At 39.6% G+C, this 26298-nt stretch overlaps 1 protein-coding gene across 11 annotated transcripts in view; it reads left to right on the top strand.

Moving 5' to 3' along the window:
* The window catches only part of EPM2A (EPM2A glucan phosphatase, laforin), a 57155-nt gene that overhangs the window by 4278 nt on the left and 26579 nt on the right, over positions 1-26298 (top strand). For 5 of the 11 annotated variants that reach the window (XR_005828361.1, XR_005828362.1, XR_005828360.1 and 2 more), the window contains exon 2: positions 13190-13364. Coding sequence is in view for 8 of the 11 variants with exons in the window: in XM_040597303.1 (XP_040453237.1) it covers positions 13190-13364 (175 nt within the window). In the remaining 3 variants the exon portion in view is untranslated. Of the gene's footprint in view, positions 1-567; positions 8129-9264; positions 13365-18917; positions 18981-26298 lie in introns of those variants that run through there. The other 6 variants (XM_040597306.1, XM_040597307.1, XM_040597304.1 and 3 more) reach the window with 4 other exon arrangements.

The following is a 26298-nucleotide window of genomic DNA, read 5'->3' as shown; positions in this document are numbered from 1 at the left end:
CTATCGGAATTACTGGGAAAAAAATAGGGAAAGTTTTGTCACAGCTTTTCCAGTCGCCGTGCTGTTGCAGTAGGACTTCCACCGTGATTTTCTCTTCTGTGTTGACAAATGTTGGATAACTAGTCAGTTTGCATGCGCTGTTCTATTATGTCTGAGGATCTTAAAATACAACTGTATCCTGGGTCACATAAATCACTAAATATGGACCTGACTCGGTGAAAGGAAGACAGATGCCTAGGTAATTTGTGAGGGTGGTTTTTATTTATAAAATAGTTTTATAATCCACATACCAAAATAACGTGTTGTACAGCAGTTGCTCTTCACCCATTTTAAGAATACATATCACACTTTTAAACTGCCATTCTGTCACATAGACTAAAACATGTGTGTTGTCATAAGTTGCATTTATTTTTTTCTTTATGCTAATAAAAGACTATATGTTAATAGTACCTTTGCAGAAGTTTATATTGTGAAGTACTGTTTACACTGTGTAATAGTAATTGTTTTATTTAGCAGCTAAAATAAATAGTATATTCTGCCTGTCTTAACCATGTTTTTCTTTTGCAGAAATGCAGGAAAAGTGAATTTATGGAATAAAAATCTTTGCATCTGTCCAAGGAAGCAGAATTGGGTCTCTTTTGAAGGTGCCGAGTTGTATATAATATGCCAGTGATACTGGTGTATAAAAAAAGTCCTCACCACACAGAATATAGAAATAGTAATAGAGCATTCCAGTCTGTAGAGAATTTGTGATTGTAAGGTGATGGTTTCTGCCTTGTTGGGAAGCAATGACATCTCGAGGTATTGTCTGTACCTGGGAGCGCATTTACTAAATGGAGTCTGAGTAATAAATTATGTTTTGGCAGTAGTGCTACTGATGCACTTCTAGGATTTAACCTGCATGGGATTTTTTTCTTGTCATTGTGAATGCTCAGCAGTTTGAGCTTAGCTCAAATGATAGAAAACAAACAGGCATATCATCCAAATGCAGAGGGGATTCTAATTACTTATTCATATCAACCATTTTTTTCCTAAGTTGTTATTTACAGGAAAGAACTAAATTAGCTTAAACTTTGAAATTTATTGTTCTTCATGTGTTACATGAAGGGAGCTGAAGGATGTTTTTCTGTCCAGTGATTAAGAAATATCTTGCTGTCCCTTTTTGTGTCATTTGTTTTAATGATATTTTTTCAACTGTAAAACTTTTGTCTGTCATCTGTTTATTCTTGTAAAAATCACAGTTTGAAAAGACAACTGCATGTTTTTAAAAAAACTTCTTTTGTGATAAGTAAATGCTGTGCTTTAGCTCTTTAGTATCCTATGTGTTTATTAAAATGCACTTTGGGAGATATTTAGCAGTTAGAAAACATCTGCAGTTTTGAAGCCATGGTTATGAGGGATAAAGGAAAGTGCAGAATGATCCTAGCTCGAAGTTTATGAGTTGAGGTGTTCATCTGTAACGAGAGAAAAACCTATCCAATTATGGGTGCAGATACTTACGTATATAGGATGTGAGTGTGCCATATTTAAGAAAATTGCTCCCAATTTTTTCATTAGTATACTTCTGTGAGAATTCCATTAGTAATGCATATTATTTTATAATACTACAGTACATGTTGAATCGTATGTTTTGAGTGTAAATTTTGTTCATCCTTAAAGCCATTCCACTGCAATGGGGAAACTTAAAGTGAAGTTATTTTTCTTGTGGGCTAGAAGAGTCAAAGTCACGGGCTAGTGTTCTGTGGCTTTTGGGTTCTGCCAGGTGGTCTGGTAGGAAGCCTTCAGGTGAGGCTTGGCCTGCAAGAAATGACAAGATGGCTTGTTGCTTGTGTCTGGAGGGCACTAGTTCCCCTCTCTAGGAGGATGAGGTGGGAGAGGAGACTCTCCTGTGCTCCTGAAGGTTCAGATACTTACCTCTGCTGTCCCAGGGTGATGATGCAGCTCGGTATGCAGGGCCTATTGCTTAAAACTATTGAGCTCTTATGGCTCAAATCACGATTGCTGTATGCACTTTGGCTCAAGTGAGGTTTCTTCAGAGTTGGTACTTCGTTTACCTGCCGTGAGCTCAGCTGAAAGGCCTGTTACCCAGGAGGGTTTCTGACTGCTACAGCCTACCTGTGAAAAACATGTTGGTTATGTTGAGCTGTAAAATCTGGGAATAGATTAGAAATAAGAAAGACTAAATGAATGTATATATCCCCTGCCCCCACCTGCATCCTATGTGTCTTTCTGTGTACTTTGGTTTTGGTGTAGATTCTTCAGAACTGGGTTTATATGTCTCAGCTTGGAAAGTAAAAGTATATTGTGCCTACTGTCAAAACTAAATAAATACAAGATGAAACTTACAGTTGAATTTGTTTTTGTGAGTTTATGCTTGAACACTCATCTATGCCTTTATCCCCTTTACTCTGATCTAAATAAACTGTAGGTACTATACAAGATACATGTTCCATAATAGGACAGAGGAGTTGCTAAGGGTATGCCCCAAACTGTAGTTTGAGATGATGGAATGCAGTCTGTTGACACCTTGCATTTTGAAAAGGGGAGAAAACATATATAAAAAATATAACGTTATATTCTAAAATGTTGATCCGTTGTCACATAACCATTAGTTTGATGTAGTTGGTGTTTGCTTGAAGCTTGCGAGAGACAAAGCTGAAAAGCATAGTCAGCCTGTGTTCTAGTAATTTGTACAGGTGAGCAGAGCCTTATTCCTTCCAAAAAGAAAACTTCTCTAGTTTTGGGGAGGGGGGAGGATAGAAAAGGTGTCTTGTTTGAACTGCTGTTGCTCTCTGTGGTTTCTTGGGCACCCAAAACCAACAACACAACACAGTTTGATTTAGAAACAGTTGGGTATGTTGGCCTTCCAACATTTCCAGTCCATGCTTCTGTGAGCTTGTTAGTTACAGTTGAAGCCACCTGTTGGACAACATACACTTCTGATGAGAGTTCAAAAAGACTGGAACATTTATGGAGTAATAAAGGTTTTCATAATGTTGTAATATAATTAGTGGAAATACTAGAAGTAAAATTTGATCATAGCTTTCAAGGATTGAGCACTTGATTGGCTGAAAACATCAATGATAGTAAGGTGTATTAAAATTCCATTTTCAAAGTGTGTTGAAACCTAAAACAGTCTCTATTCTTGGCCTCAACTCCATGGAACAAAATGGGTATAATTTCTTATTTTAAAGGGAGAGATTCTTTAAAGGCTGTATAGGCAGTTAATAACTAGCTGTCATTTGCATTGGAGAGATTGTAACAGAATAAAACATATTTTGGTCTAAGCCATAGCAGGATAAAGCAAAGTAAAAATTCTTTGAGGCTATTCTGCTGAAGCACAGTTGGACGTGACATTATTTTTCTGTAGCCTAGATGGATGTCGTCTTCTTTCCCAAAGCTAGTCTACAGATCGCTACATTAGGTAGCATTTTTATTATTAAACAAAGAAAAACAGTCTGGAGAGGATACCATTTCTTCGTACTCTTTTAATGCAGAGATTTTATGTAGTATTGTTCCCACTGGGTGTCGCCGTTTTACTTGCGTATAGCCAGTGGCTGCCTAGTTTCTAGCAGCTACTTGCACATTTCGTCAGTGTTTAATCTGTTCCGCTTTTGAAAATAATCCAGGGCTTTACTTGCTTCCCCCATCCCAGTCTTGTTCTGAAGTAGGTAGTGATGAGGAAGACACATAAAACACAACTGGATATTGATAGTTGAGTGAGTGTGGGTAATTAACACATTTTGTTTGTGCAAGGCTGTTGCTTTCTGGACAATGCTGGATGCCTTAACACTTTTCAGGTGTGAGAAAACTTTATGAGTAAAAGTGGATAACTTTGAAATCTACTTTCCAATAAGTCTTCAGTGAATGGAGAGAAAATTTTGTTTACAAAGTGCAATAGCTCCTGGTGTTTTGTTCTTCATCCCCCTCAAGACATAGGTTTAGCATGGATTCTGGTATAATTAATTGGTAGGAAGTTTTTCATTACTTCCTATCTGTGTGTCAGCATTAACCAACTTACACTGAGCAGACTACTGGAGGTCAATAAATCAACGGAGAGTTGCCCCTGAAACTACACAATTAGAAGAATAAAAATAAGTATGTACGTGTGTAGTCCTCTGGATTTGGCAGGTATGTGCCATTTCCTACCCACGGAGACAATCTGGGGCCAGCTCTGACTGCTGTGAGAGCCCAATTAAAGCATTTGTGGTTATAGTGAGTAAAGTTACAATAAATGCATTGGTTTTGCAAATACTTTTATTTATTTACCATTTTTCCCATCCCCACTTAACTCCCTGCCCTCACTTCCAAGTGACAGCAGCCTGCGATATGGGTCAAGAATTTATTTTCAATGGCCAGAAGCCCTGAGAAGTGTGAGTAACGGGGATGATAACTGTGGTTAAGATTTTACCATGGTTACTATTTTGATGTAGCTTATTTCCTACCTATAGTTCAGTAGTCTTGGCTGGTATGGTAGAAAGTAACAATCAGTAGCATACAGTACAATGCCATAGAGAGTTTCAAAGCTGTTCGGAAGGCTGTATTACACTATACATTTTGTTGCTGTCAGCCATTGTTCTATCATCCTTATTTTCTTTAATATTATTTCCACCGTCTATGTGAGAAGAACCTCTTTTTTATGAGCTGAATTCCATTTTAGTTCTTATCTCTGGCCTAATCTACATCATTAGACGGGGCATTTGATTAAAAACTCTTTGTATGGTAGCGGCTCCCATTGAGAAACATCTGTGCCTAATCAGACATAGAGAGAGAAATGAAACACATGTTTTTGTAACTTGCCTTTGAAATGTCTTATTTTTTCATCTCTGATTTAAGGGGGTAGAAAAAAAAAGCCTTGTTGATTAACATTAAATGCTGAGGGTGGCTTTCTTGTAAACCACTTAGTTCTAATTCTGGCATAATTAAGAAAAAAATCCATGAAAAGTTCTCTGCAGAGTAGACTAATAGACAAAATCTCAAATTCAGCATGGATTGTAATAGGTTTAAAACTTGTTTCCTTGGTTATATATATCAGCCCTACCAAATCAGAAGTTGAAACAGTCTGATTTAAGTCTGGTAGGAAATAAACGTGCGGTGTATAATACAAATGGTCATCTGCTTTTTGGTTTGGATATCTCTTTTGGGCTGGAAAATGCAAGGAAGCATTTCTGAAAATCAAACCAGTCATGAAGGAGTTAGTGAACCAGGTGTGGCAAATGAACAATTTTGTCTTATAGCAATATTAGATATTTAAGTAATACTATAAATTCCTCTACTGTTTTCAGAATCTAAAGGGAAGATGGTTTATTGACAGCAGAAAAAGTAGCATTAAAAAGCAGAGTAAGTATACTTTCATTAAGCACACAAGTAAAGGGTTAGTATATGACACAGAATTCAGACGCGTTATTTGGCACTTTGTCAGGGGTGTAAAAACAAAGGGCCTTTGCTGAGACTTCACGGAGGTGGGACTCTGGTCCAAGAGCCTGTGGCAGGTTCAAACTGGTGAAATGCCTGACTTCACTCAGTTCCAGTGAGGGGAATTCAGCCTCCCCTACCTCTGTGCTTTTAACAGTCAGGAGCAATTCAGCTGCCGTGGGGTTGAGACAGATCCTGGTTTAAGACATCAGAGATTGAATTTCATTTAGGCGGCAGGGAGACTTCCATGATGTAATCTGGTGTAAAGGGTAAGTGAATTTGAATATCGTAAGTGTAGTGAAGGAAGTTCAATTAAAATAATATCTGATAATGACACCATGCAGTAGCACATTCGGGTAACTGTGAGAATTGTGTCCAAAATGGGACTTGAGGCTTTTCTTCGTTGGTATGAAAGATAAGGAAGCTAGCAAACACTTAATCTTTTAAATCATTCATTTTGCAGCGTTTTTTTTCCCCAATGTTTCTCATAGTTCCTGTTGTTCTATTACTATTTTTTTTTAAAATCTTCTATTCCTCAACCCCTCTGTGTTTCTCTGCCCCCAGAGTGTTGATGGTGCTTATGATGTTATTAAACTCTTCCAGGGGAATTTCTAAGCAGCAACTCAAGATGTTAATTTACCTTGTTAAAGGACCTCATTTAATATTGCAAGTGTAATTAGTTATAATATTTAGGCATACTTAAAATTTTGACTTGATGTGTAAAGCCTGCTGCTTCATGCACAATTTATGGCAAAGATTACAAGAGTAAGTCTTTGCTCTTACTGATTTGTAAGCAGGTGATCTGAAGATTGCCTGGCTGCTTGCTGTTTGGATTTGTTAGTTGCCATTGAAGCTAATGTGTGCATCTAAGGTTGTCTAAGTAGCCCTGTGTTTTTTCAAAAGTAGCAGTGAACTGAGAAACACACTGACCTTGCTGGGTTTGGAGGTTTGGAAGTTCTGTGTTTGTGGTTTAGGGTCTGCAGGGACAAGGTACACAGCACCCCTATGGCTGCTGCTGTGCCCTGGAGTTTCTACATACCTTCCCTCAAACAGTAGAAAAGATAAGAAAATGCAAAAAGCTGGTAGCTGGGAGAGCTGTGGCTGAGCAGCACACTAAGTGGCTTTTCTGCAAAGAGCTTTGCAGAGACAGTGGAAGAGGCAATCTTATTTTTTGTTTGTTCATTCATGTTTTCTTGTTTGCCACACTTAATGGTGCTGAGAAATTTCATTGACCCAGATTTTGCTCATTATCTTTTGAGATCAAGCTGATAATTTCACCACTGTGACTCTTCTTTTAATCTGCATGCAGTTGTCCTCTGTGTCAGCACGAGTCTGTGCTGTTGGCAGACTGCTGGATTATAATTTTTTCATCCCTGCAGTACAGCTGTAATAAAATAGTAACTGATGGGTTTTCATTGCACTCTGTTACTCTATGTGATTAGATCAAATTTCAGAAGATCCTCCTCTGGTCCCTGCTTATCTTCTTCCAGTCCTCAGTCTTTGGACATCTTTTACTTACTGTATCTTCATCTATTTTTCCTTTGGTTTGTTCTTGTCTCCACCTTTTGCCAGTGCCGTTTATCATTTATGTGGAGATCTGTGGTTTTAATCTTTGGTTGGTTGCACAGCCAGCTTCCCTCTTGACCACTCTGGTCATCCTTCCTATGCATTAAACCAGGAGCCGTAAGTGCAGCCACGCAGATTTTGAAGGAGCTCCCTGTGAGGCTTGAGCTGTAAGCAAGGCTGCTTGGTTGCTTTGCTCTCCAGCAGTCCCCTGCATCAGTGGATTCTCCTGCACAACCATCTGCAGTAGAGACAAACAAGGGGGTTGCAAAAGCAATGAGAAGCTTTGTCATTTAATGCCTAGAAACTCATTTTTATGTTTTTCTTTCAGATAAGCATTTTTGCTGTGAAGAGCCACAAAGATGGAATTGAAATCATTCTGGATCTTATTGAAGGAAAAAGGGTGCTACCCTATTGGTTAAACAAGGACCCGTGCCTTCTAATAAACTCATGCAAATTCCTTCAGTTCTTTAATTAGGGAAATCGATGTGATCGCTTGATAAGAGGATCGGTACTGTTCACATATGTAACTTACCCTTTTTATGGCTGAATTTTACATGTTTTTAAATGATTGTGTGTTTGCCTCCCAAAAATAAATAATTAAGCCAATGTTTTGCTACTTGGAATAGTGTGAATAAAAACAAAATGAAGAAAAAATACTAATTCAGAAGTGGTTTGCACTGTAAAAACTTGTATTTTCTCTTGTGTATTGCCCTTTCTCAAAGAGCATTTGTGCTTATTTTCTCTTCTGCAAAGATGTATAGGTGAGTGGAAAACAGATTTGATTTTCTTTGCTTTACTATGGGCTCTAGGAACAGAAAAGTTGAAATGCTGTTAAAATCACCCAAATCTTTGAGGCTGCACAGTTTTCTTGATTATAAAAAACCCTAACAATTCACCCAAATAATTGTTTATTTCATATTAAAGATACCTGGAAGCCTACCCAGTGGTCTGGTGGTGTGTGCTGTGAGCAACGTGTGAGCTCTGGGACTGGAGCTCTTGTTGTCTGGCAGACGCTGGTGAGGAGTTACACAGCTGCTGGGCCCGAGCATGGTGTTTAAATGCGAGTTGTGATAAATTCCCACTCTAGAGACTGGGAATTCACGGAGGGTTTACTCAAAGTATCTTGAACTCTTTGCGCAAGGTTTGGGTAAGCATGGGGAGACTGGTTATTGTAAGGGGGCGAATGTATTTATAGTAACAATTTATTTATCAAAGGGTTCCTTTTGGTGAGAACTTGCCTCGCAGCTCCCCTAGGGATTCTGCAGCATGCCTTCGGCTCAGCACCATCTGTTTCAAGCTGTTGCCCTCCTAATGGCGTGAAGTCTAGAGCACCCAGCTTGTAAAAGGGATATGAAGTCCTCTGGCTGTTCAGTGTCCATGTGGATGGCATGTGCCTGGGACCGGCCATGGTGCACACTTTTTTCCCAGTAAAGATGTGACATGCACTTGTGGTCCTGGAAGCATGCTGGGTTGCAGCAAATTAAGCCCTGGCCCTTCTCTGTGCCATGCCAGACAGCGATGCAGAGGCACCCTGGCAGACGTGGCTGCCCAGCACGGTCAGGATAGCCTTCCCAGCTTGTAGGTGCAGCCTTCCCAGGCTTCAGGTGCAGAAACTAAGCTTCAGCACTCGGCTCTCGGTTTCAGTAACTTTATGAAATACTTTGTGCATTTGAGAAATGAGCGATGCTGCTGAGCACGGCTTTCATGGGGAAGGGCTTCTTGGCGAAGTCACTTGGAAAATGCAAAGGTGCAGTGTCCTTTCAGATACAGAACTTAATAGGGACCTGCGGGGTAGGACAAACTTAAAAGTGGAGTAGGAAATTGGTGTGGTTACGAGCAGCTTCAGACATGAGCAGGTATGTCCTGACTCTGCATACAGGCAGTCTCACGGCACTTCTGCCTGCACGGGCCGCTGTCCTTTCTCTCTGGTGCCTGAACAGAAGGTAAGGAATTAAAAAGGGCCACAAGACACTTTTGATGCTCTGAGAAGAGTCAGATGCTGCGGAGCTTGGTCCCACTGCCTTCAACATGTGCTCTGTCTCCTCCTAAACTGACCAACCACACCAACAGCCCTGGACTAGGGAGAGAGCGAGGAGGTGCTGGCAGTCACTGCCTGGAGCTGTCCTGGGTGTGGGGAAGCACCCCACGCTTCAGGGTTCCACATCCAGAAAGGGCTTTGCTTGGTCTGTTGTGGTGAGGGAGGAGTGAGTCGATGTGCCACTCTGTGCCAGATTTTTATCCTGCCTCTGAAAGCTGTTTTCTTCTTGGTGTGAACTCTTCCAGTGCTTGTGGGAAGTCTTGGGCCAGCTTGTCGGAGTCTGACGGGCTCATGTAACTCTACCCCAGATGAGATGCAAGGAGCCTGCTCTGTCAGCAGAGCTGAAGGGGCTAAGTGAGGCTGAAGCATGTTTTGCCTGGACATAGCTCATACCATTAGGTTGATGCACCTTGCTTCACACAGAGGAAACTCATGAGGAAAGGCTGAAAAAGATAGGGATGGAAAAGGAAGAACTGAGGGTTATCCAGCTAATAATTTCTGCTTGTCACCCAAGCTGTGCCCATTGTCCTAGCTGTATACATTCTGCAGATATACAACAGAACATGTAAGTGATGCTAATTGTTTTCTATTTAAAACATGGTTTATGGTCAGTTACCTTGAACAAAAGCTGGCTTTATTGGTTGACTTTTATTTTCATATTAGATGACTCTGGAAGATTAAAGCTGAGAGAATTCAATCTTTAGCCCTTTTATAGCAGCTCTAAATCATTCATGAGTTCTACATACTCCTTCAAAACTGTCACCTGGTTCTACTTCTGAAACTGTTTCCTTGCATTGCTCTTTTATGGCATCCAAAATACTGTGCGTTTGCTGTGACAAACTGCTAGCAGAAGCATGATGTGGACCGTTACAACAATTTTCTCTGTTTTTGAAACCTGGACCGTTAAAACAATTTTCTCTTTTTTTGAAATGTGTTAAATGTGTCTTGTGAAGCAAACTGTGGCGAGAAGCACTTGTGTATCATTTGGATATTACCTAGGTAGTGAGATCCTGGTTATTTGTGGTAGTTGCCGCCTTTTGTAAGTCTTGCAAGGGGAATAGAGAATTCAGCTTCCTGAACACAGCTCAGCGCGATCACACTGTTCTCTAAATCAGTATTTCTTGGCGATGGTAGCATTCTCCCCTGAAATTATATCACTGTATTTTTTGAATATATGTTCAACAAATACATGAATATATATATACACATGAAAAAATGTGTTGAATGTATATGCACATACATTCTGTTGCACAGCCGTCATAGTTCAGTTAGAAGCTAATGTTAATTCATGGATTGGTATAATAATACTTCAGGAGTAGTAAAGAGCTATGCAATTCTTATGACAGATGTTAAGAATGCAAGCTGTTCTTGTTTACCGGAGTATTACAGCCAAAGTGGTAACATACCTTTCGAGATTCCTGCTTGACTGCAGGCCACAGCGGGAAGGTGAGGTCAAGTGGTGCAGAAAAATCAACAGCAATAAATAACAATTAAAGAAGGAAGCTTTTCAGAATGAGATTTGACAAAACCTATTTGAGGGAACAAATGAAACAAATGTCTCATGGCAATTTACTCTTGGGTCCACTTTCATGTGAGGTTGTAGGCTAGGCTGGGGAATGAAGGATGGTGGAGGTGAAAAGGGTACAAGGCCAGGAGGTTACTGGCATTTAAGAAGGCAGATGGTAGAGAAGGAAGTTAAAAAAACAGCCAAATTAAAACTAGAGGAGGAGGATGGACAGTAAAACTGGCAAATGACAAAGGTGCATGCATGTCAAGCAGCAGCGGCTAGAAATGGGAAAGTAGGAAGCGTGTCATGGTGCAATTGGGATCATGGAGGCAGAGGCTTTGTTGTCTTGTAGGACTGACTAGTGATTTGAGGAAAGATGAAATTAAGCAGGAGGGAGAGAACACAGATTGTGATTGCAAAAGTTCGCAGAGAAACCCTCGTGAGAGAGGAGGAACAGTTGTGAGCATTGGAAGGGGCAGTCCTTGTGGGAGCCAGGGAGGGCACCCAGGCACTTGCACGCCAGGAGAAGTAGGGCTGGGAGTAGCAAAAGAGCCAGAGATCCTGAGAACATGGTTTAAAACTTCCAGGGTGCAATGAGGGCTGGTGGCTCCCTGGGGTCACGCCACGGGGCTGGCAGCCAGAAGCAGGCAGCCGGGGGCAGCAGGGGTAGCCCCAGCCCTGGGCATTGGACACCTCCCTGGGGATGGGGATGGGCCGGGACATCTGCCCGTGGGTGGGTGGTGGTCAGGATCAGACACAGCCTTGTGATGGCAGGACCATGGTGATGTGCATCGCTACAGACAGTTGTCAGAGAATAAAACGGGAAGGCAAGATGTGTTATTTGTGGTTGTAAAGATTTTGCTGAATATGTGAAGTTAATTAAGTGCCATAAACATCCCTAGGTTTTGTTATGCTGTTGTATTAGTCGATGTATACTGCTGTCTTCAAATACTGGTTAAAAGTGGTAAGAATGTGTAAACAATTAGAAATGTTAGATAAAAATATAGTGGTAAGATTTGTAACTTCAAGGGCTATATACTGATCTTGCTCACCTTATTTATCAAAAGGTGTGTCCTAGCATTGCATATGATGCGTAATGGTTCAGCAATATAGAAAGAGAAAATAGTTTTCTGCGTAGTATTTTCTTTTTGGTAAATGTTAGTATTTCAGAATTATGGTAAGACATGCTGCACGTCATCTGGAAATAAGGAGTTTGTTTGAGCTTTAGTATTAAATGTTAGTCTTATTCTCTAATCATGGCATTAAAACATCTCCAAAAATGCTCTTGCTCTAGCAAATTTCCCTAAATGTGGTGCTTGAAAGCTGGTCATGCATTTATGTGCAGCGTGAAATTGAAGATACTCCTTCGGGCATAACTTTACTCAGAAATGTTCTAACATCATTAATAATTTATAAGTGTAACAGGCTTACATTAAAAGCAAGCCACAGACTAGGTCACTTCCAATCTGCACAATAATTCCTACATGGCAATTAGTATTACAATAAGTATGAAAACATGGGGGGAAGGAGAATATACATGTACTGAAAATTTGGAGGCAAAATAACCTTTTGATTGATGATATGACCCAGTTCAACTCAGGTCGCTTACTCTGGCATGGTATTAAAAATTTGTCTTCTGGACTAAAGCTCGCACTATTGCCATAAAAGAAGAAGGGGTGATGGGTATTAGTTAATGTAAAACAGTAAGAGAAAAATTTTTCTTTAGACAAGGCCATTTTAGGTGATTGGGATTGCTTGCCATTGCAGGTGTGACCGTCTCTCTCTTGGTCACTTTGGGCAGCTTTTACTATGTATAAATAGACCCTGTAAGCAGGATGTGCATCTGAAGAGTACAAAGCAATTGTTTATCGGTTAGCAAACGTAAAAGATGGGTAGGATTTAATGAGCTTCTAGGCTAGACACCAGTGTTGGGTCCTGTCACGCCTGAAGTGTCTTTGCTGGCCAGGCAGGTGTGAAAGAGGAGGGGGAGGACCACCCTTCTCTCCTCCCTGAAACAGGTATTCATTGCTACCAGGCTGCTGTCCGCCACCTGCTACCTTTCTTTCTTTGGGATTTGATGCCTTTCCATGTTTTTCCTCTTGCATCCTTAAGCTGGCAACAAATCCAGTGTCAGCAGTCCTACCTTTGTTTGCAGTTTTACCCTTCTGATCTTGAATGGCTGTACTTTCTGCTCTCTCTGAGGTCTTTCTCGTAGCTTGGCAATTCCTTTAGAAGTAAGCCTGAGGCAAGGTGATGCTGCTTGCCCTGTCAGAGGTAGACCTTGGGCCACAGAAAGCTGGACCCTCCAGAAGAAGACCACCCAGCAGAAACATTAAACGCTGAGGTCACATATTATCAGACATCAAATGAAATTAATAATTCTTGAAATTTTTAAGTACCACAGTTCATGATGTGGGAGTCTTACACAGTTTTAATGCTTTTCAAAAACAATTAGCAAAAAATTATTTTAATGCTGAACATTTGCTTTGCAGCAGCACTTCTGTTACCGCTATTTCAGGTGTTAGTAATGTGCTGTGAGAAATGCAGTTTGAACAGGCAGCAAACACCACTCCTGGCCATAAATACTCTGTTCACGTCTCCTGCAAATCTTGCAGAAGATTTTCCAGATACACAGCCTGCAATTGTCCTCTCTTCTGTTCTAGGGAATGGGCCCCATCATGATCGGAGTTGTGTTTACAACCAGAGCAACATAGTAGATGGAGTTTACTGCCTCCCAATAGCACACTGGATTGAAGTTTCTGGACATACTGATGAGATGAAACATACAACTGACTTCTATTTTAATATTGCAGGACATCAAGCTATCCATTACTCCAGGTAAAAGAAAAGTGCAGGGCTTGGCTGGTGTCAAGTATTCAAACAGAAAATCTGTACCAACACAATGTCAGCAAGATTTGAATTTGAGGTGGTGAATGGTAGTATGTATGTAACAGTAAAGTTTAACGAAGATTCAATACCTCGTTGCAATTAAATATTACTTTTGGCAATAAAAAGGAGGGATGCTGAGTTCAATGATACCTGCACCTTGTACAGGTGTATTAAGTTGCATCACATCTTTTCAGATTTTTATGACTAGTGGTAATTTATGGATAAATTTATGAGGAACTGTAATTTTCAAATGCTTGTCCACATACACATGTAAATATGCATGTATGCAATGTGTTTGGTTTGGGATTATTTTGCTGAAGAACATCTCCTGGGAAACAAAAAGAATATATTCCATCACTAGAACTTTAGGTGTCACATTATATCGCTCATGTGTGGCAGCAACTGCAATTAGTGGCAACGATTAGATGAATTCTGCTTCTGTGCATGCATTGAAAAAAAATACTAAAATTTAGACAAGTCTTAACAAGTTTGTACTTCTGTAGTGTTGAGTCCACTGCCTCACCAGTGAAGCATCCTGGCCTCAATTAGGAGACAGTAAAGCTTAAAGAGGGCACCCACCCTTTAGGGCTACAGATAAAGCACAGGCTGTATGCAGAGCGCCAGCCTTAGTGCTGGTGGTTAACAAAGTGACACTGAGGAATTTGGGACCATTTGTAACTTTTTTTCCATCTCCAGTCATGGATGTGGCAGCAAGTTTGTTGATTGATAATCGTTGCATGAATGCTGGCAGCCCTGGTGTGCCATGTGCAGCTGGTGTTCGTTACAGAGCAGTCAGTGGTCTCAAAAGGCTATGTATTTTTTTTAAGAAATCAAACCACCTGGTATTTTCATTAGGTCTTAGCATTGCTTTGTGCAGACTTCTCCGCATTACTGTTTCAGCTACACCAGCCTCACCATCTTGTCGCTCCTCTTTCTACCCTTTTGTCTCTAGCCTCTCACAGGGTAGGAAGCTGAGTTGTCTCGTTCTCATCGTGTTGCAGTATGAGGGAAAAATTTCCTTCCCTTGCTGTCTTTTGGAACAGTACAGATTCATAAACACTGTTAGGCCTATGTAGGCATTCGTGTGGCTTGGTACCTTTTCCCTGAGACTCCCTCAAGCTATATAATACGCCTGACAGACTATACTGTTATCTGTGTCTTAAGCATCCGTTTCCATCACCCTATCAGAGAAAAGATCTTGTTTATTCCAAAGCACAGATTTGCCAATCCCAAATAATCTTTGCTTGGCAGACTAAGTTTGTGAGAAAGAACAGCTGTCAAAAAGCCAGTATCTGAGTACCAGACGCTAACTTATCTTCCTTTCCAGAGGCAGCAGTGATCCATTTAATGCTGCCTTATCTGCATGACTATGTTTCCAAGGCTAGGTAAAAAGCTGTAGATTCCACTAAAGAATATTTGAAGGAAATTTTCTGAATTGTGTAGTCTTTCCCAGATGAGGATCTCCTCCTCTGTTCCCCTCTCTGAGACACGTGCCTTCATTGTAAGACAGTCTTATGCATGCACACATCTTCAGTGATTCTTATTTTTGAGCTATATTAAGTCAGCTTACCCTGTAACAGTCCTGTCTCATAATTATTTGTAATACTTTGAAGATACGCAGCCTTAAATGACTTAACAGTTGGAGGCAGATTCACCATTCTGCTGCTTATAACAAAGCAACACAAAAATACTGGCTAAGATGATTTTTTTGTTTGTTTGTTTGTTTGTTTTTGGCAGAGCAATTGAAGTGAGCTGCTGAAAAGGCCTTTATTTTATAATGAATTTCTTGATTCAGAAGAGTACTATGGACATTAATATTACCAAAAAGGGAAAAAAAACCCAAACCGCAAAAACCTCCCCCAAACCAGAAGCAAAGAGCCAGTCCCCTGCCCGTACGCGAACGGCTCAGTGCGTGATGGGGTCGCAGGTGCCCAGCTAACGTTACTTTTTTCCACACTGTAGCAGAGACAGCAGTACTGTCAGGGGCTTTATGAGCACAAATTCTGAGTTCTGTTGCCAGCTGTAGGATCTTTACAGGATGGTGGCGGCTGGCAAGAAGTGATTTATCAAAGAAAACTTGTGATATGAGCCCCTTCTCTACATCGCTCCACTTTATAGAATTTTCAGGGCGTGAGTTAGCTGGAGAGGAAAGTTTCTCTCTGTTAAAATGGCCTCGCACACAAGCCCCCAGACTGATTTTACTTGTCATCTGTCCAATCACAACAATTAGAAAGAGTTGCTCTGAGCCTTGCCTTTTCATAAAAATGTGTGCTACAACTTTAAAGGGGCTGCAGCAGGGTGGGAAACAGCTGCTTCCTGCCGGTGCCAAAAATCATTTTGAGTCATGCTGAGGCTGATGGTAATGCTCCAAGGAATCAGATTTTTCTTAGTTGGTATAGATACATTTGCTCATGAATCAGTGAATTTATGTTTAAACTTATTAGAGAACTCAATTTGTATTGGTGGTTCAGGTTGGAGAGTATATGATATGATTTTTAAGCATAGCAGGACTGGAATTAATTTTATGAAAGTGTGAAATGGACCTCACCTGCAGCAAGAGTCGTGACTGATACCTCCGTGGCATTAGTGTTCACTTGTTTTGGACATGTAATGACACATATCACCAAATCTGATTCAGAAGAAAAATAACAGTCCCTTTCTCTTTTGTGCTAGATATTACTGCAATAAGATGCTTTCAAATTGCGGGAGAGTTCACTTAGCGGACAGTAATTTTCCAAAGCAAATTAGAGTTATTGTAGTCTTTTCTGGGAGAAGATGACTTCAGAAAATTTGTAAATCTGGGGCATGCTAGTTCCATTTCTGTTCCATCTGTGAAAGGCGGAACTTCCTAATTCTTAAGTGTTACATGCCTTATTATTTATATAAAATCCTCTGCAATTTTCAGAAGAAAGGCATTGCATAAAAGCAAGAGAGGGAGAGACACCAGAAATTACAAAAGCCTTAAATAATATGTTGGAAACAATGATGCTTGATGGCAGAATTAGGTGCTACAGGAATGAATATCACTGAGAGGAAAAGCCATCTAGTTACAGTTTGCTGCTTTCAGACTAATTTTAGGTTTCTGAATCCACCTCTGGTAAGTAGTGACTTCTCACAGATTTTGCCTGCTCGTTATAATATGATGTATGACTACCACCTCTTCATTTTAGGACGTACACTTTGATGCCATCTATGGTGTCTAATTTTTTAATAATGTGTGTTTTGAATTTGCTGTCTTCATAACTGTAATTTTATTCAATGTATGTGCTTTTTGGTCATATCTCCTAAATCTGACGACAAAAAATATTTTTTACATGCTTTGCCTGTAAAATGCAGCCAAACTAGGTTTTGTAAGTGAATTCCTCAGACAGAAATGATAGCTAATCTGTAACTGAAGTATTGTGATGGCTGCCAAACATTTTAAAGGAAAATACACGTCAGCTTTAAATATAAAAGAATGTGACAGGAGAGTTGCTACATGAGAGTAGCTGTGGGTCCTGACAACAATTTTATAAGGTACAGTTTTTATAGTAGTTTTTTTTCCCACCTAAATATTAAGGCTATTAAATATTAATATTTTTATGTTTATGGAGTGAGTGGGATGGTCCTGTAGCTGGATATAATCCAAGAAATTCTGAAGCTGATGGATGTGTTGCTGTCATCAGTGTTTATGTCCCTGATTTTTTCCATAACATAAAAGAAAATAAACCCTTGTGCTTGGAAATACTGTTTTTTCTTTGTTTGTTTCTTGATGATTGCAAATCAAACTTAATTTATGATGTAGTCTTTGTAGCTTGATGGTAAGACGGCTTCCTTCAACACATGTAGGTTATAACCTAAGTTAAATGTTAAGTGGGGATGATCAGGAGGGTGATATAAAATGTGTGCTCCGGGTTTGTACTAGAATGTTAATGTAGATAGGTGACTGAATAAGGAATGATCCAATGCAAAATCCAGATGCTTCCTGTTTATCTTCTGGAGGCACTGAAACAGTATTCTGCTGATGAGTCCTGAGTTTCCTTTTGTCTGTAGTAATTCTGTGAAGAAAATGAGCATTTCCTTGACTGACATGCATCTTTAACTGGGGTGGAAAACAGGAAAGCTGGTTGAGTATGTTTTTGCATGAGAGTCACTGGAGAAGGGAAATAATGTAACTTCTGTAAATTTATTTGGGTCATATGAGGCGCAGTTATTGCTATTTGAGTTTTAGAACACTGCTGGGACTGATGAATGTAAAGATATACTTAAAGACATCTGTGGTAGCACTCAGCTTGAGATTAAGACCACTAAATTCGTATGTCTATATACAGACTCGCTGGTGACTGGATGTCTGCTTTAGAGTGAATTGAAGAATTGAATTGGTCTCCAAACTCCACTGAGATGCTGATGAGATCTCTATTGGTTTGTAATGAGACATTAAGCATCCTGTCTGGTTGCTTGGATGTTGATGTCTAGTGTCATTTGAGATACTCTAGAGTTTACTGTCTGGCCTCCAGCTGATGCGCTACAAGAACAAGATTTCTTTTAGCTCGTTGGCCATATCTGTGAGCCCCATCCGTGTGTTCCAGATGCTGTAGGACATCTCAGATGTCAATGGGAAACTGTCCTTAGGTAATGCTTTGAGCATTGCTGTGCCTGAAGACAGCAGTTTGTAGATAACAGGGGATAGCTGTCTTCATCTTGATCTTGTATCCCATCCCTAGCCTGTATTAATGGGTAATGTCCGTCTCAGTTTTGTATGAAGTCAAAATCAACTTTGAATTCTGTGACTGGAGAAAATACAAGAGAGCACTTTTATTTGTTTTTACTCTTTAACTTCTCTTCTGACTTACTGATTTTAATTAATTCACAAAATAAAATGCCCTTCTATTTTAAATGTAATTCTGAAGTAATTTTTTTATTACTGAATTATTTTAAAAGCTTTAAAAGAGGAAGCTGTCACACACACACCCCTCCCTGAAGTGCAGTGAACTATGCTACTGAAGTAGAAAGCTGAACTGATACTTTATGCCTATGTTATGAATTAAGAAGTGATGATGTCTATGGACATTACTGTAATTAACATTAAAAGCTGAGAGCTAGCTGTCCCCTGTGCCTAAAGAATACTTGTGGTATTAAAGAAAAGAATAAGAAATAATGAGCTCCAGAACAAAAGTCTTTGATTGTATTCTAGAAAAATAATCCTGATTAAAAATACTTAACATCAATAGGAGTTTGACCTTTGGTTTCAGTACTTGGGGCTCTAACTGTAAAATTATCTGGCCATTTTATACATTAAATAATGAAAATATTCTAAGGAACAGTAGTTTGCAGTATGTTCCCATAAACTAGGACATTTGACTACTTGTTGGAATACTGTTTCATTATACAGAGCTATAGTCTTAAACTAGTCTAAACTGGAGTAATTGCTTACTTATCAATGGGAATCGTCTTTTATAGAATGATTACATATTAATTCTAATTTTTGTCCCTTGTATATCGTATTTTTTCCTGTATCACCAGCTCAACTGGAGCCATGAAATGCTTTTACTAGTCTGCTGTGAAGAAAATGGATTTCAAAACAGTGTAAGAAGTTACTTTTAAGCAATTTTTAATCTGAGTTCTTGAAAATTAAGATGCAGTGTGAGGAAATAGGAGCAAGAGTGAGAAGACAAATTATGAGGTCAGAATTTTATCCATTTTTAAAGTTCTTATTTGTTTACATTTACTTCACTTAGAAGTATATCTGTATTGGGTAACAAATACATTTTTCTACACATTTGTCACCCATCCAAACAAAAGGTTTCCCCTTTCATTAACTCCCCACACTGCCCTCCCTAACAATGGCTAGAAAATTGAAAACTGATTCTACTTTTCGAAGTTTTGTGATTTTTGCCTGGGCAGGATGATGGCACCTGGCCGGGACAACCTAAGCCAAGCTGTTGGAGAGTTAGTGACAAATCTGAGTCCCGTCAGCTGTGAACAGAAATCCAGCGAGGATGTGCCAGCAGTGCCGTCGCGGACTGTGGCACCTGTGTGATACCGTGGGTGAAGCGGACTGCAGGGACTCACTTTTCAGTCATTTTGGTTTTCTGAGTACTAGCAAATAACTGTTGTCAGCACAGCTCCAGTTCCCTTGCTGTGACCTACCACCTGAGCACTCGAAAGGAGCTTAGAGTGGGAACTCCTGGATCTCCTGGGTATTACACATTTCTGATTGCATTTGTTGTGAGTGTAACAACCAAAATCCGGCATTAGAATGGGTGATGTAAATTTTGCCAGAAGGAAAAAAAACACAGAGCTATTAGATTAAAGGTTTTTGCATGACTGTCATCAGTGTTTGCATTCCCAGTATTACTTCTACCTATAGTGTCTGGTCTGTTAAATCCAATGAACGGCTTAGCCGTTGTGGTGCCAGGTTTGCTATGTACTGCAGTGGCTGAGGGACACAAATTATCATCTAGACCTTGGGATGACACTGTTGAAGTGATGGCTGATGAATGTGATCTATGTGAGCACAGTAAAACTGTGGGAGGGAATGATTTTGGCAGCAAATGGGACTGAAAACTAGCAAACTTGTGAACTATTAATATTTTTGTCAGCAGTTTTTCAAATGGCACCATTAATATTCACCAGCTTTTCTGTTTACTCTTCTTTCTATAAAGCTACAATGCATGTTGTCAGCATTATTGATAAATTAATAACTTTCAACAGTTCATAGACAGTCTAAATAGCATAACATTTTATAAATGTTTTAATGTGGTATTTTACATGCTTTGGGTTATTAAAGCAATTAGAATAATTCTTGATAGCACAATAAAAGCACATCCCACTGTTATGTGGATTTTACTTCTGATGGAAACCGATCTATTTCTAATGGAACACAGAATATTTTCACAGTTCAGAAATCACCGAATCCCCTGAAGTAATGCCTAACAATCATCTGCACTGGAAAGAAATGGCCTCCACAGCATCTTCATTTTTGCCTTCTTTTTCTTAAGTCTGTTATATTCCTCATGAGGGAGACAAGATCTGTGAAGCTCTTTTCCTTTATCTTTCTTTCCAGGGATAAGCAATGGAATCTTTTGGACGTTACATATCTAAAAAAATATTTTTTCCTAATCACATTCTGAATCATACTCAGAAGTAATGTCAAGCCCCTTCAAACTGCCCTGTGACTCAGCTGAGACAACCAGCTGGCTTGCCTAAACTTTGATGGCTACAGAGGTGGTACGAGTATGCAATGACTTCCTGAGAGTATTGCTAGAAACCCTAAACAGTAATGCCCCCGAGGCAAGAGAGAGCTTTTGCAGCGACAAATCTCTTAATGTACTCTCATCTCAGAAGTTCATATCATTTTGGGTGGTGCAGGGCTGGGCTGGGCGTTACGGGGTCTGCCCAGTGCCGCCGCTGGTCTGCGGCATGTGCGTGGTGGCAGGAGGAGTGGGACCACAGCGGGGATCCCGGTGCTCCTGATGCCACATCTGCACAAAGCTTTGCAGGGTGCCGGTTGTTAGATGTGTCGTTCCTCTGGACACCAAATAATTTCTGTGTATCAATTATACATATAAAGTACATTGAGCATGGCTCAATGTGCTTCTGGTCAACTCGGTGAATTTGGAAGACTTGAAAAAAAATTTGAAAATAATTTTAAAAACCTGGCAGGACGTGCATAGCTGAGTTGGACCATGGGTTGTGAGATGGCCGAGGGAGAGAAAGCTGCGAAGACTGGCTGCTGCTTTGTGGAAGCACCTTGCTTTTGTCCACATACCAGGAGCTCGTGGCTTGCCAGGTGCGTTAGAAATAAACCTGAAATGAGGGTTCGACTCAGAAAAGCTAGTAATTTAACCAGGGAGGGGGCAACAGGACTCAACAAGCTAAAGGGGAGCTTAGCATGCTGTCTGGATGGTCTTGTGAGCTTTATCTGGACTTTTTTCTGAATTTTTCTGTACCCTTCTGCCATTCATGTGTGGCATTTGGAACAGGCATTTGATTGAGGATTATTTATTTAGAGGGATGATTGTTTAGGAATGAGTATTTCATTAATAAAATGGCAGCAAGCAGAGGCTGACTAGCTGCTGATGGGAAGATGAGCACCTTTTATCAGCTGGCTGGTAGTGGGTAATATTTGCTTAAAACCACTGTTGCTGTTTTAAAATGTGTTTTTTCATAGGTGTGTCGCTGCACAAAATTATTTCCTTACTTCTTAAGAAAAACTGTGTCATTCTGGGAGCAAAACCCAAGGAAGAATGGGAACCCTCGCTTGAGGAGTAAACATATTTATTCATTCTGTTTTTCTCTGTGGGAAGAACAGACAAATGTTGATAGTCTAGTAAATATGAATTGTATGTGGGATATCACTGTTAGGGAGCAAAACCCATTGTTGCTTCTAATTTCTCCTTCCGTATTACTGTGCCTCCCTGTCCCTTGTCTGTTTTTCTTCTGGAGGTCTTCAGCCCTTTTTCCTGCCTCTTTACTCTTTAACATTCAGGCTGTCAGTGAGGGAGTAAAGTTCTGTCTCCATTGGAAAGCAATTTGCTGGTGTTGCCAGCTGTGAATGAAATTGACTGAGATTGTGAAATCCTGGGCAATTTAGCTCGCAGCTGGGATGACGGGGAAGGGGCAGCAATTGCTTTTTCACCAAAGATGATGTTCCAGTTGGCTTACAGATATTTATTTACTCTTGGTTTTTTACATGCATTTATGAGGTGCCCTGTAATTGCTGACATTTCGTAGCAGGGTTTATCTAAAGATAGCAAAAGCTCTTTTTCAAAAGCAGAGACTGGGTACTCAACCTTGTTGCTGTTTAATTTACCAGGAGGGACCAAATTCAGGTATTTGGCTGTTATTGGAAGACCTTCACTAAGAGAACTCCATAATTTACAGCTGGTGAAACTGTTGAACCAGGGACTTGTGTTTGCAGTGTAGACCCATCCTTCCTACCCTTCCCGTGGTTTTTCACAGGCACAACTCCTGGGGCGGGTTAGCCTGGCCAGCCTGCAGCTTACTTTTAAAGAAAAAAAAGCCTTGAAACGAGAGAGTTTTCGGTCTCCAAATATGAAAGGTAACACCTTCAGATAATTTATTACCACCAGCTTGTTTGGTGTTTGCTTGCTCAGTGTATAACTGTAGATCTGAAACAGGTAACCTGTAAGTCAGAAAAATCTAAAATGAACAACTGCATAGTTGTTTCGATTCAAGCAAAATCAATGAATGGTAAAAAATACATCATTTAAAACAGTAGCAAGCTGAAGCCATTAAGTTACAAATTCTACCTCTATCTTCAATAATTTTATAAATGCTGAGAGATAGCAATGCATGTTGTCATGCTTAAGTGCTCTGGATATTTGCAAGATGATTTTAAAAATGCTTCTCAATATAAAAATATGGAGAATCCTATTTAAAGGATAAAGAATGATTTATTAGAAAGGAAACTTGAATGTAGCTCTAATTTCTTTGAAGTTTCTGTCAGAAACACAAGTATTTTATTTCCCAAGAGTAAATAGAGATTATCAAATTGCTGCTGTATTTTCCCGTATATAATTTTCTCTCTGCGAGAAAAAATGAAAAACAAAGAAATGAACTGTGTTTGTCTTCCCAGGGAACTTGCTAAGAGCCTGAACCGAAAATCTCTTCTTCTCTCTTTTAATGCTTGTACTTTGGGAAATTTAATTTCAGCGAATCAGGTACATAATCCTTGCTGTTTTTCAGAAGTTTAATATATGTCCTTTTGTGAACTATGATAAAAATTGAGTCAAATGTTGTAGATGTTGACAAGTTATAAGAAATACGGTTTCCTCTTTATTGGTCCAATGGAAATCATAGTTTGTAAGTTTAAATGAAATGTCTCTTTTCTTTGATGTACAAAAAAATAATAACAGAAAAGATGGTTTTAAGCATGTAAGAAGATGAAAAAGGGAAAACATGCATTTCAGTTTTAATATAGAGACAAGAAAATGTAGAAATAAAAATTAATAATGAATTAGAAGCTCACTCTCTTCTCTCCCTCCTTCCCTCCTTCCTTCCCTCTTATTCCATGTCTATCTGTCTGTCTGTCTATCTATCTACCTATCCATCTACCTACGCACCTATAATTTTAGCTAACTGAGTGAAGAGCAACAGGAATGGGATTGTAGCATTCATGCAGAAAGTCATCAGCTGTGGGCCAGCAGCAAGACTCTCCGTGGCTCTGCCTTGCAGTTTAGGGGCTGGATGCTAGACATTTATCTGTGGATGTTGGTGGGCTTCTAGAGCCTTCTTTATTTACAATTTTTTGGGTTTTTTTTTTTTTGTTGTTTGTTTATCTAGCTTCCCTGGGACTGCCTTTTCAAAAATTTCCAGAACAGTTATATCCAGTGCCTTTACTTTCCCAAGGTGAAGAAAGGAGGATAGGCATCTTCCCTAATAAAATAATTTCTTTAGTGTTCCTTCTTTCTGCATTCCAGCTGCCAGCTTGAAGGGTTGGCTGTACGCAGACCATTCCTAAATGCAGCGTTAACTACTGCTTTCACTGCAGAAGACTGAATTGCTCAGCTTCCTTTAATACTGAGTTGCTTCAATCTGGTGAGATAAAAGGAGAAAAAAAGCTTCTCAACTATATTTGCGGTCCAGGTAATAGGGCTATCCAGTATGAGTAATGTTTTACAAATGTACAAAGTCAAGCTTCAGCTGAGAATATAAACACATTTAAATAATTTTTAGTAACAGCAGATCACTTTAATACATTTCTTCAAATGCCTGCAATTTCAGTTTCCAAGCAGGTGAAACGATACTGCTCGGAAAAGAAAGAAATCTAAAAAATATTTTTAAAAAACAGTTTAAATAAATAGACAACCCTTCGTAATTCTTGTCAATCTTTGGGCTCCAATAAAACCTGCAGCATTGCTTGTTCACAGAATTTAAGTCAAAAGATTTTTTTACCCTTTTGACACCCAAGACTTTTTTGAGAGATCCCACTATACTTTGCAGTTTTGTGTTAAGAAGGCTTACACAGGTCCTTCTGGGGCCTCTCAGTAGCTCCGTTACAGTCTCAGCCTCAACTTTTGAGGCTGGCAACTCATCCACCAGGGTTATGAATTTTATGTTTATAATCTAGTAACCAGATATGTTAGCTAAAATGAAATTTTCTGACAATTTTGTTATGGTAGCACCATGCAGCTGTTGTGCCTTTGATTTGACTTTGTTGTGGGAACACATTATTTTAGGTATTTATGTAGCTGGCTGAGGTGATGCGTTGATTCGGTCTTTCTCAATATTTCTGAGGTGTTGTCCCCCAGCCTGTGGTACTCTAGAATGTGTCTTTCCCGGTTTAAAATTAATATAAGTGGACTGATGTGAGTTTAGAAATTCTGGATAAATGTCTTAACCAGAATGATCACAGATACAGAGCCCATCAAGACTGTTGTATTTGAGTGGTACCACAAGGGATGGATGTGATGGATGTGCTTCTTTCTCTGACTGGTGCAGCTCTGAAAGGATTCCAGCACTCTGTACATGTGCATATGCTGCCATGTGAATCACAAGGCCACCTTGCAATAAACTGTGCTTTGCAATTATGTGATTTTCATGAATATGTGCTTGTTTCTGAAGCACTGGAATGCGTTTCTGTTGGATCTGAAATGCTTTATTTTGAAAAGTGGATTTATCTTTTATTATTTTCACAGTCTAGATTTCTAAGCAGCTGCTAATAAGTAAACTCTGAAAGAAGATAAAAGATATATTTACCAACAATTCCTGGAACTTCTTGAGCACTAACTTAGAAGTTCATCTGTACTGGTTTAAGTCAATTTTGTTAAGATGCTTTAACTTAAAGGTGCCAGCAGTGGCATCATTCCCATTGCTAAGCATTAGTGTTAGAAATTCTCATTCCTAATGCCAAGAGATTCATGGCTCATTATGATCTGGCTTAGTTTAGTAGCCTGTTGTTCTTGTGTTTCCGAGTATTTGTTCTAATTCAAAACAAATGGGATTGCTGGCAACTGAACAGAGACATATGTAGGAAGTAACAATTGGCAACCATGAGTGCATGAGACAAGATTCTATAATTGGAGCATTTAGGTATTAATCCACACAAGCCAATGGACGAGTCCTTTCCAGGTTGTTCTGTACAAGCATTGGAACCAGATTCTCTTCTCAGGCTGTATTTTTGTAGCTGGCATATCACTTGGTTCAGATAATGTTTATACAAATGAAAGTACGAGAAGAGTCATTCCCTACAAAGGCAAACCCTGCTTTCTGCTGCGTGCAGTGTGCTCCTTAGGCAGCAATAAGAAACCTTGCGTGTATGTTTGAAAATAAAGTCTGGCTAAATCCTGTAAGGCTAGATCTGGACATCCTGCCCTACAAGGAATTGGCGTGCTTGTGAATGATTGCTTTCTTATCTTCACAGTAGAAATACATAGTGAAATATGACATATTTCCCTTTGAATACCGGGAGCGTTAAATTTTATCTTCCACAATTTAGTTTTGGCCATGTACATAAAGTCTTGTGTGACCAAGTTATTTTAGATCATATCTAGAGTAGCGATAAAACAGATTATAAAAAATGTATAAGATATAAATTTATTTGCTGTAAGTTTTTTAATGGAGCGAGGTGAATGAGAGGGGAGAAAAGTGTATAGTATGTTTTTTCCCTGTATAGATTCAAATGACCTGCAAGCTTAATGAGAGCAATTTTGTTGAATTTATTGGACCATACACACTTACCTAGAGAGCAAATTAGATAAATTTGATCTGTTGTTGTGTCAGAAGAACAAAGATGGTTTAAAATCCCTTTTGCACTTCCATTTCCTAAGTGGGAACAAGTCTGGAACATGTTCTAGTCCTGGCGTGGAAGAGATCAGCTGTGTCAGGCTGGTTTATCTCATCAGTAATTGGCCTTTGAGGTAATTATGCGATCCCTGTT

Source organism: Falco naumanni, chromosome 6, assembly GCF_017639655.2.
Source record: "Falco naumanni isolate bFalNau1 chromosome 6, bFalNau1.pat, whole genome shotgun sequence".
NCBI classification, from domain to species: Eukaryota; Metazoa; Chordata; class Aves; order Falconiformes; family Falconidae; genus Falco; species Falco naumanni.
This window is presented reverse-complemented; position numbering and strand designations above follow the sequence as displayed.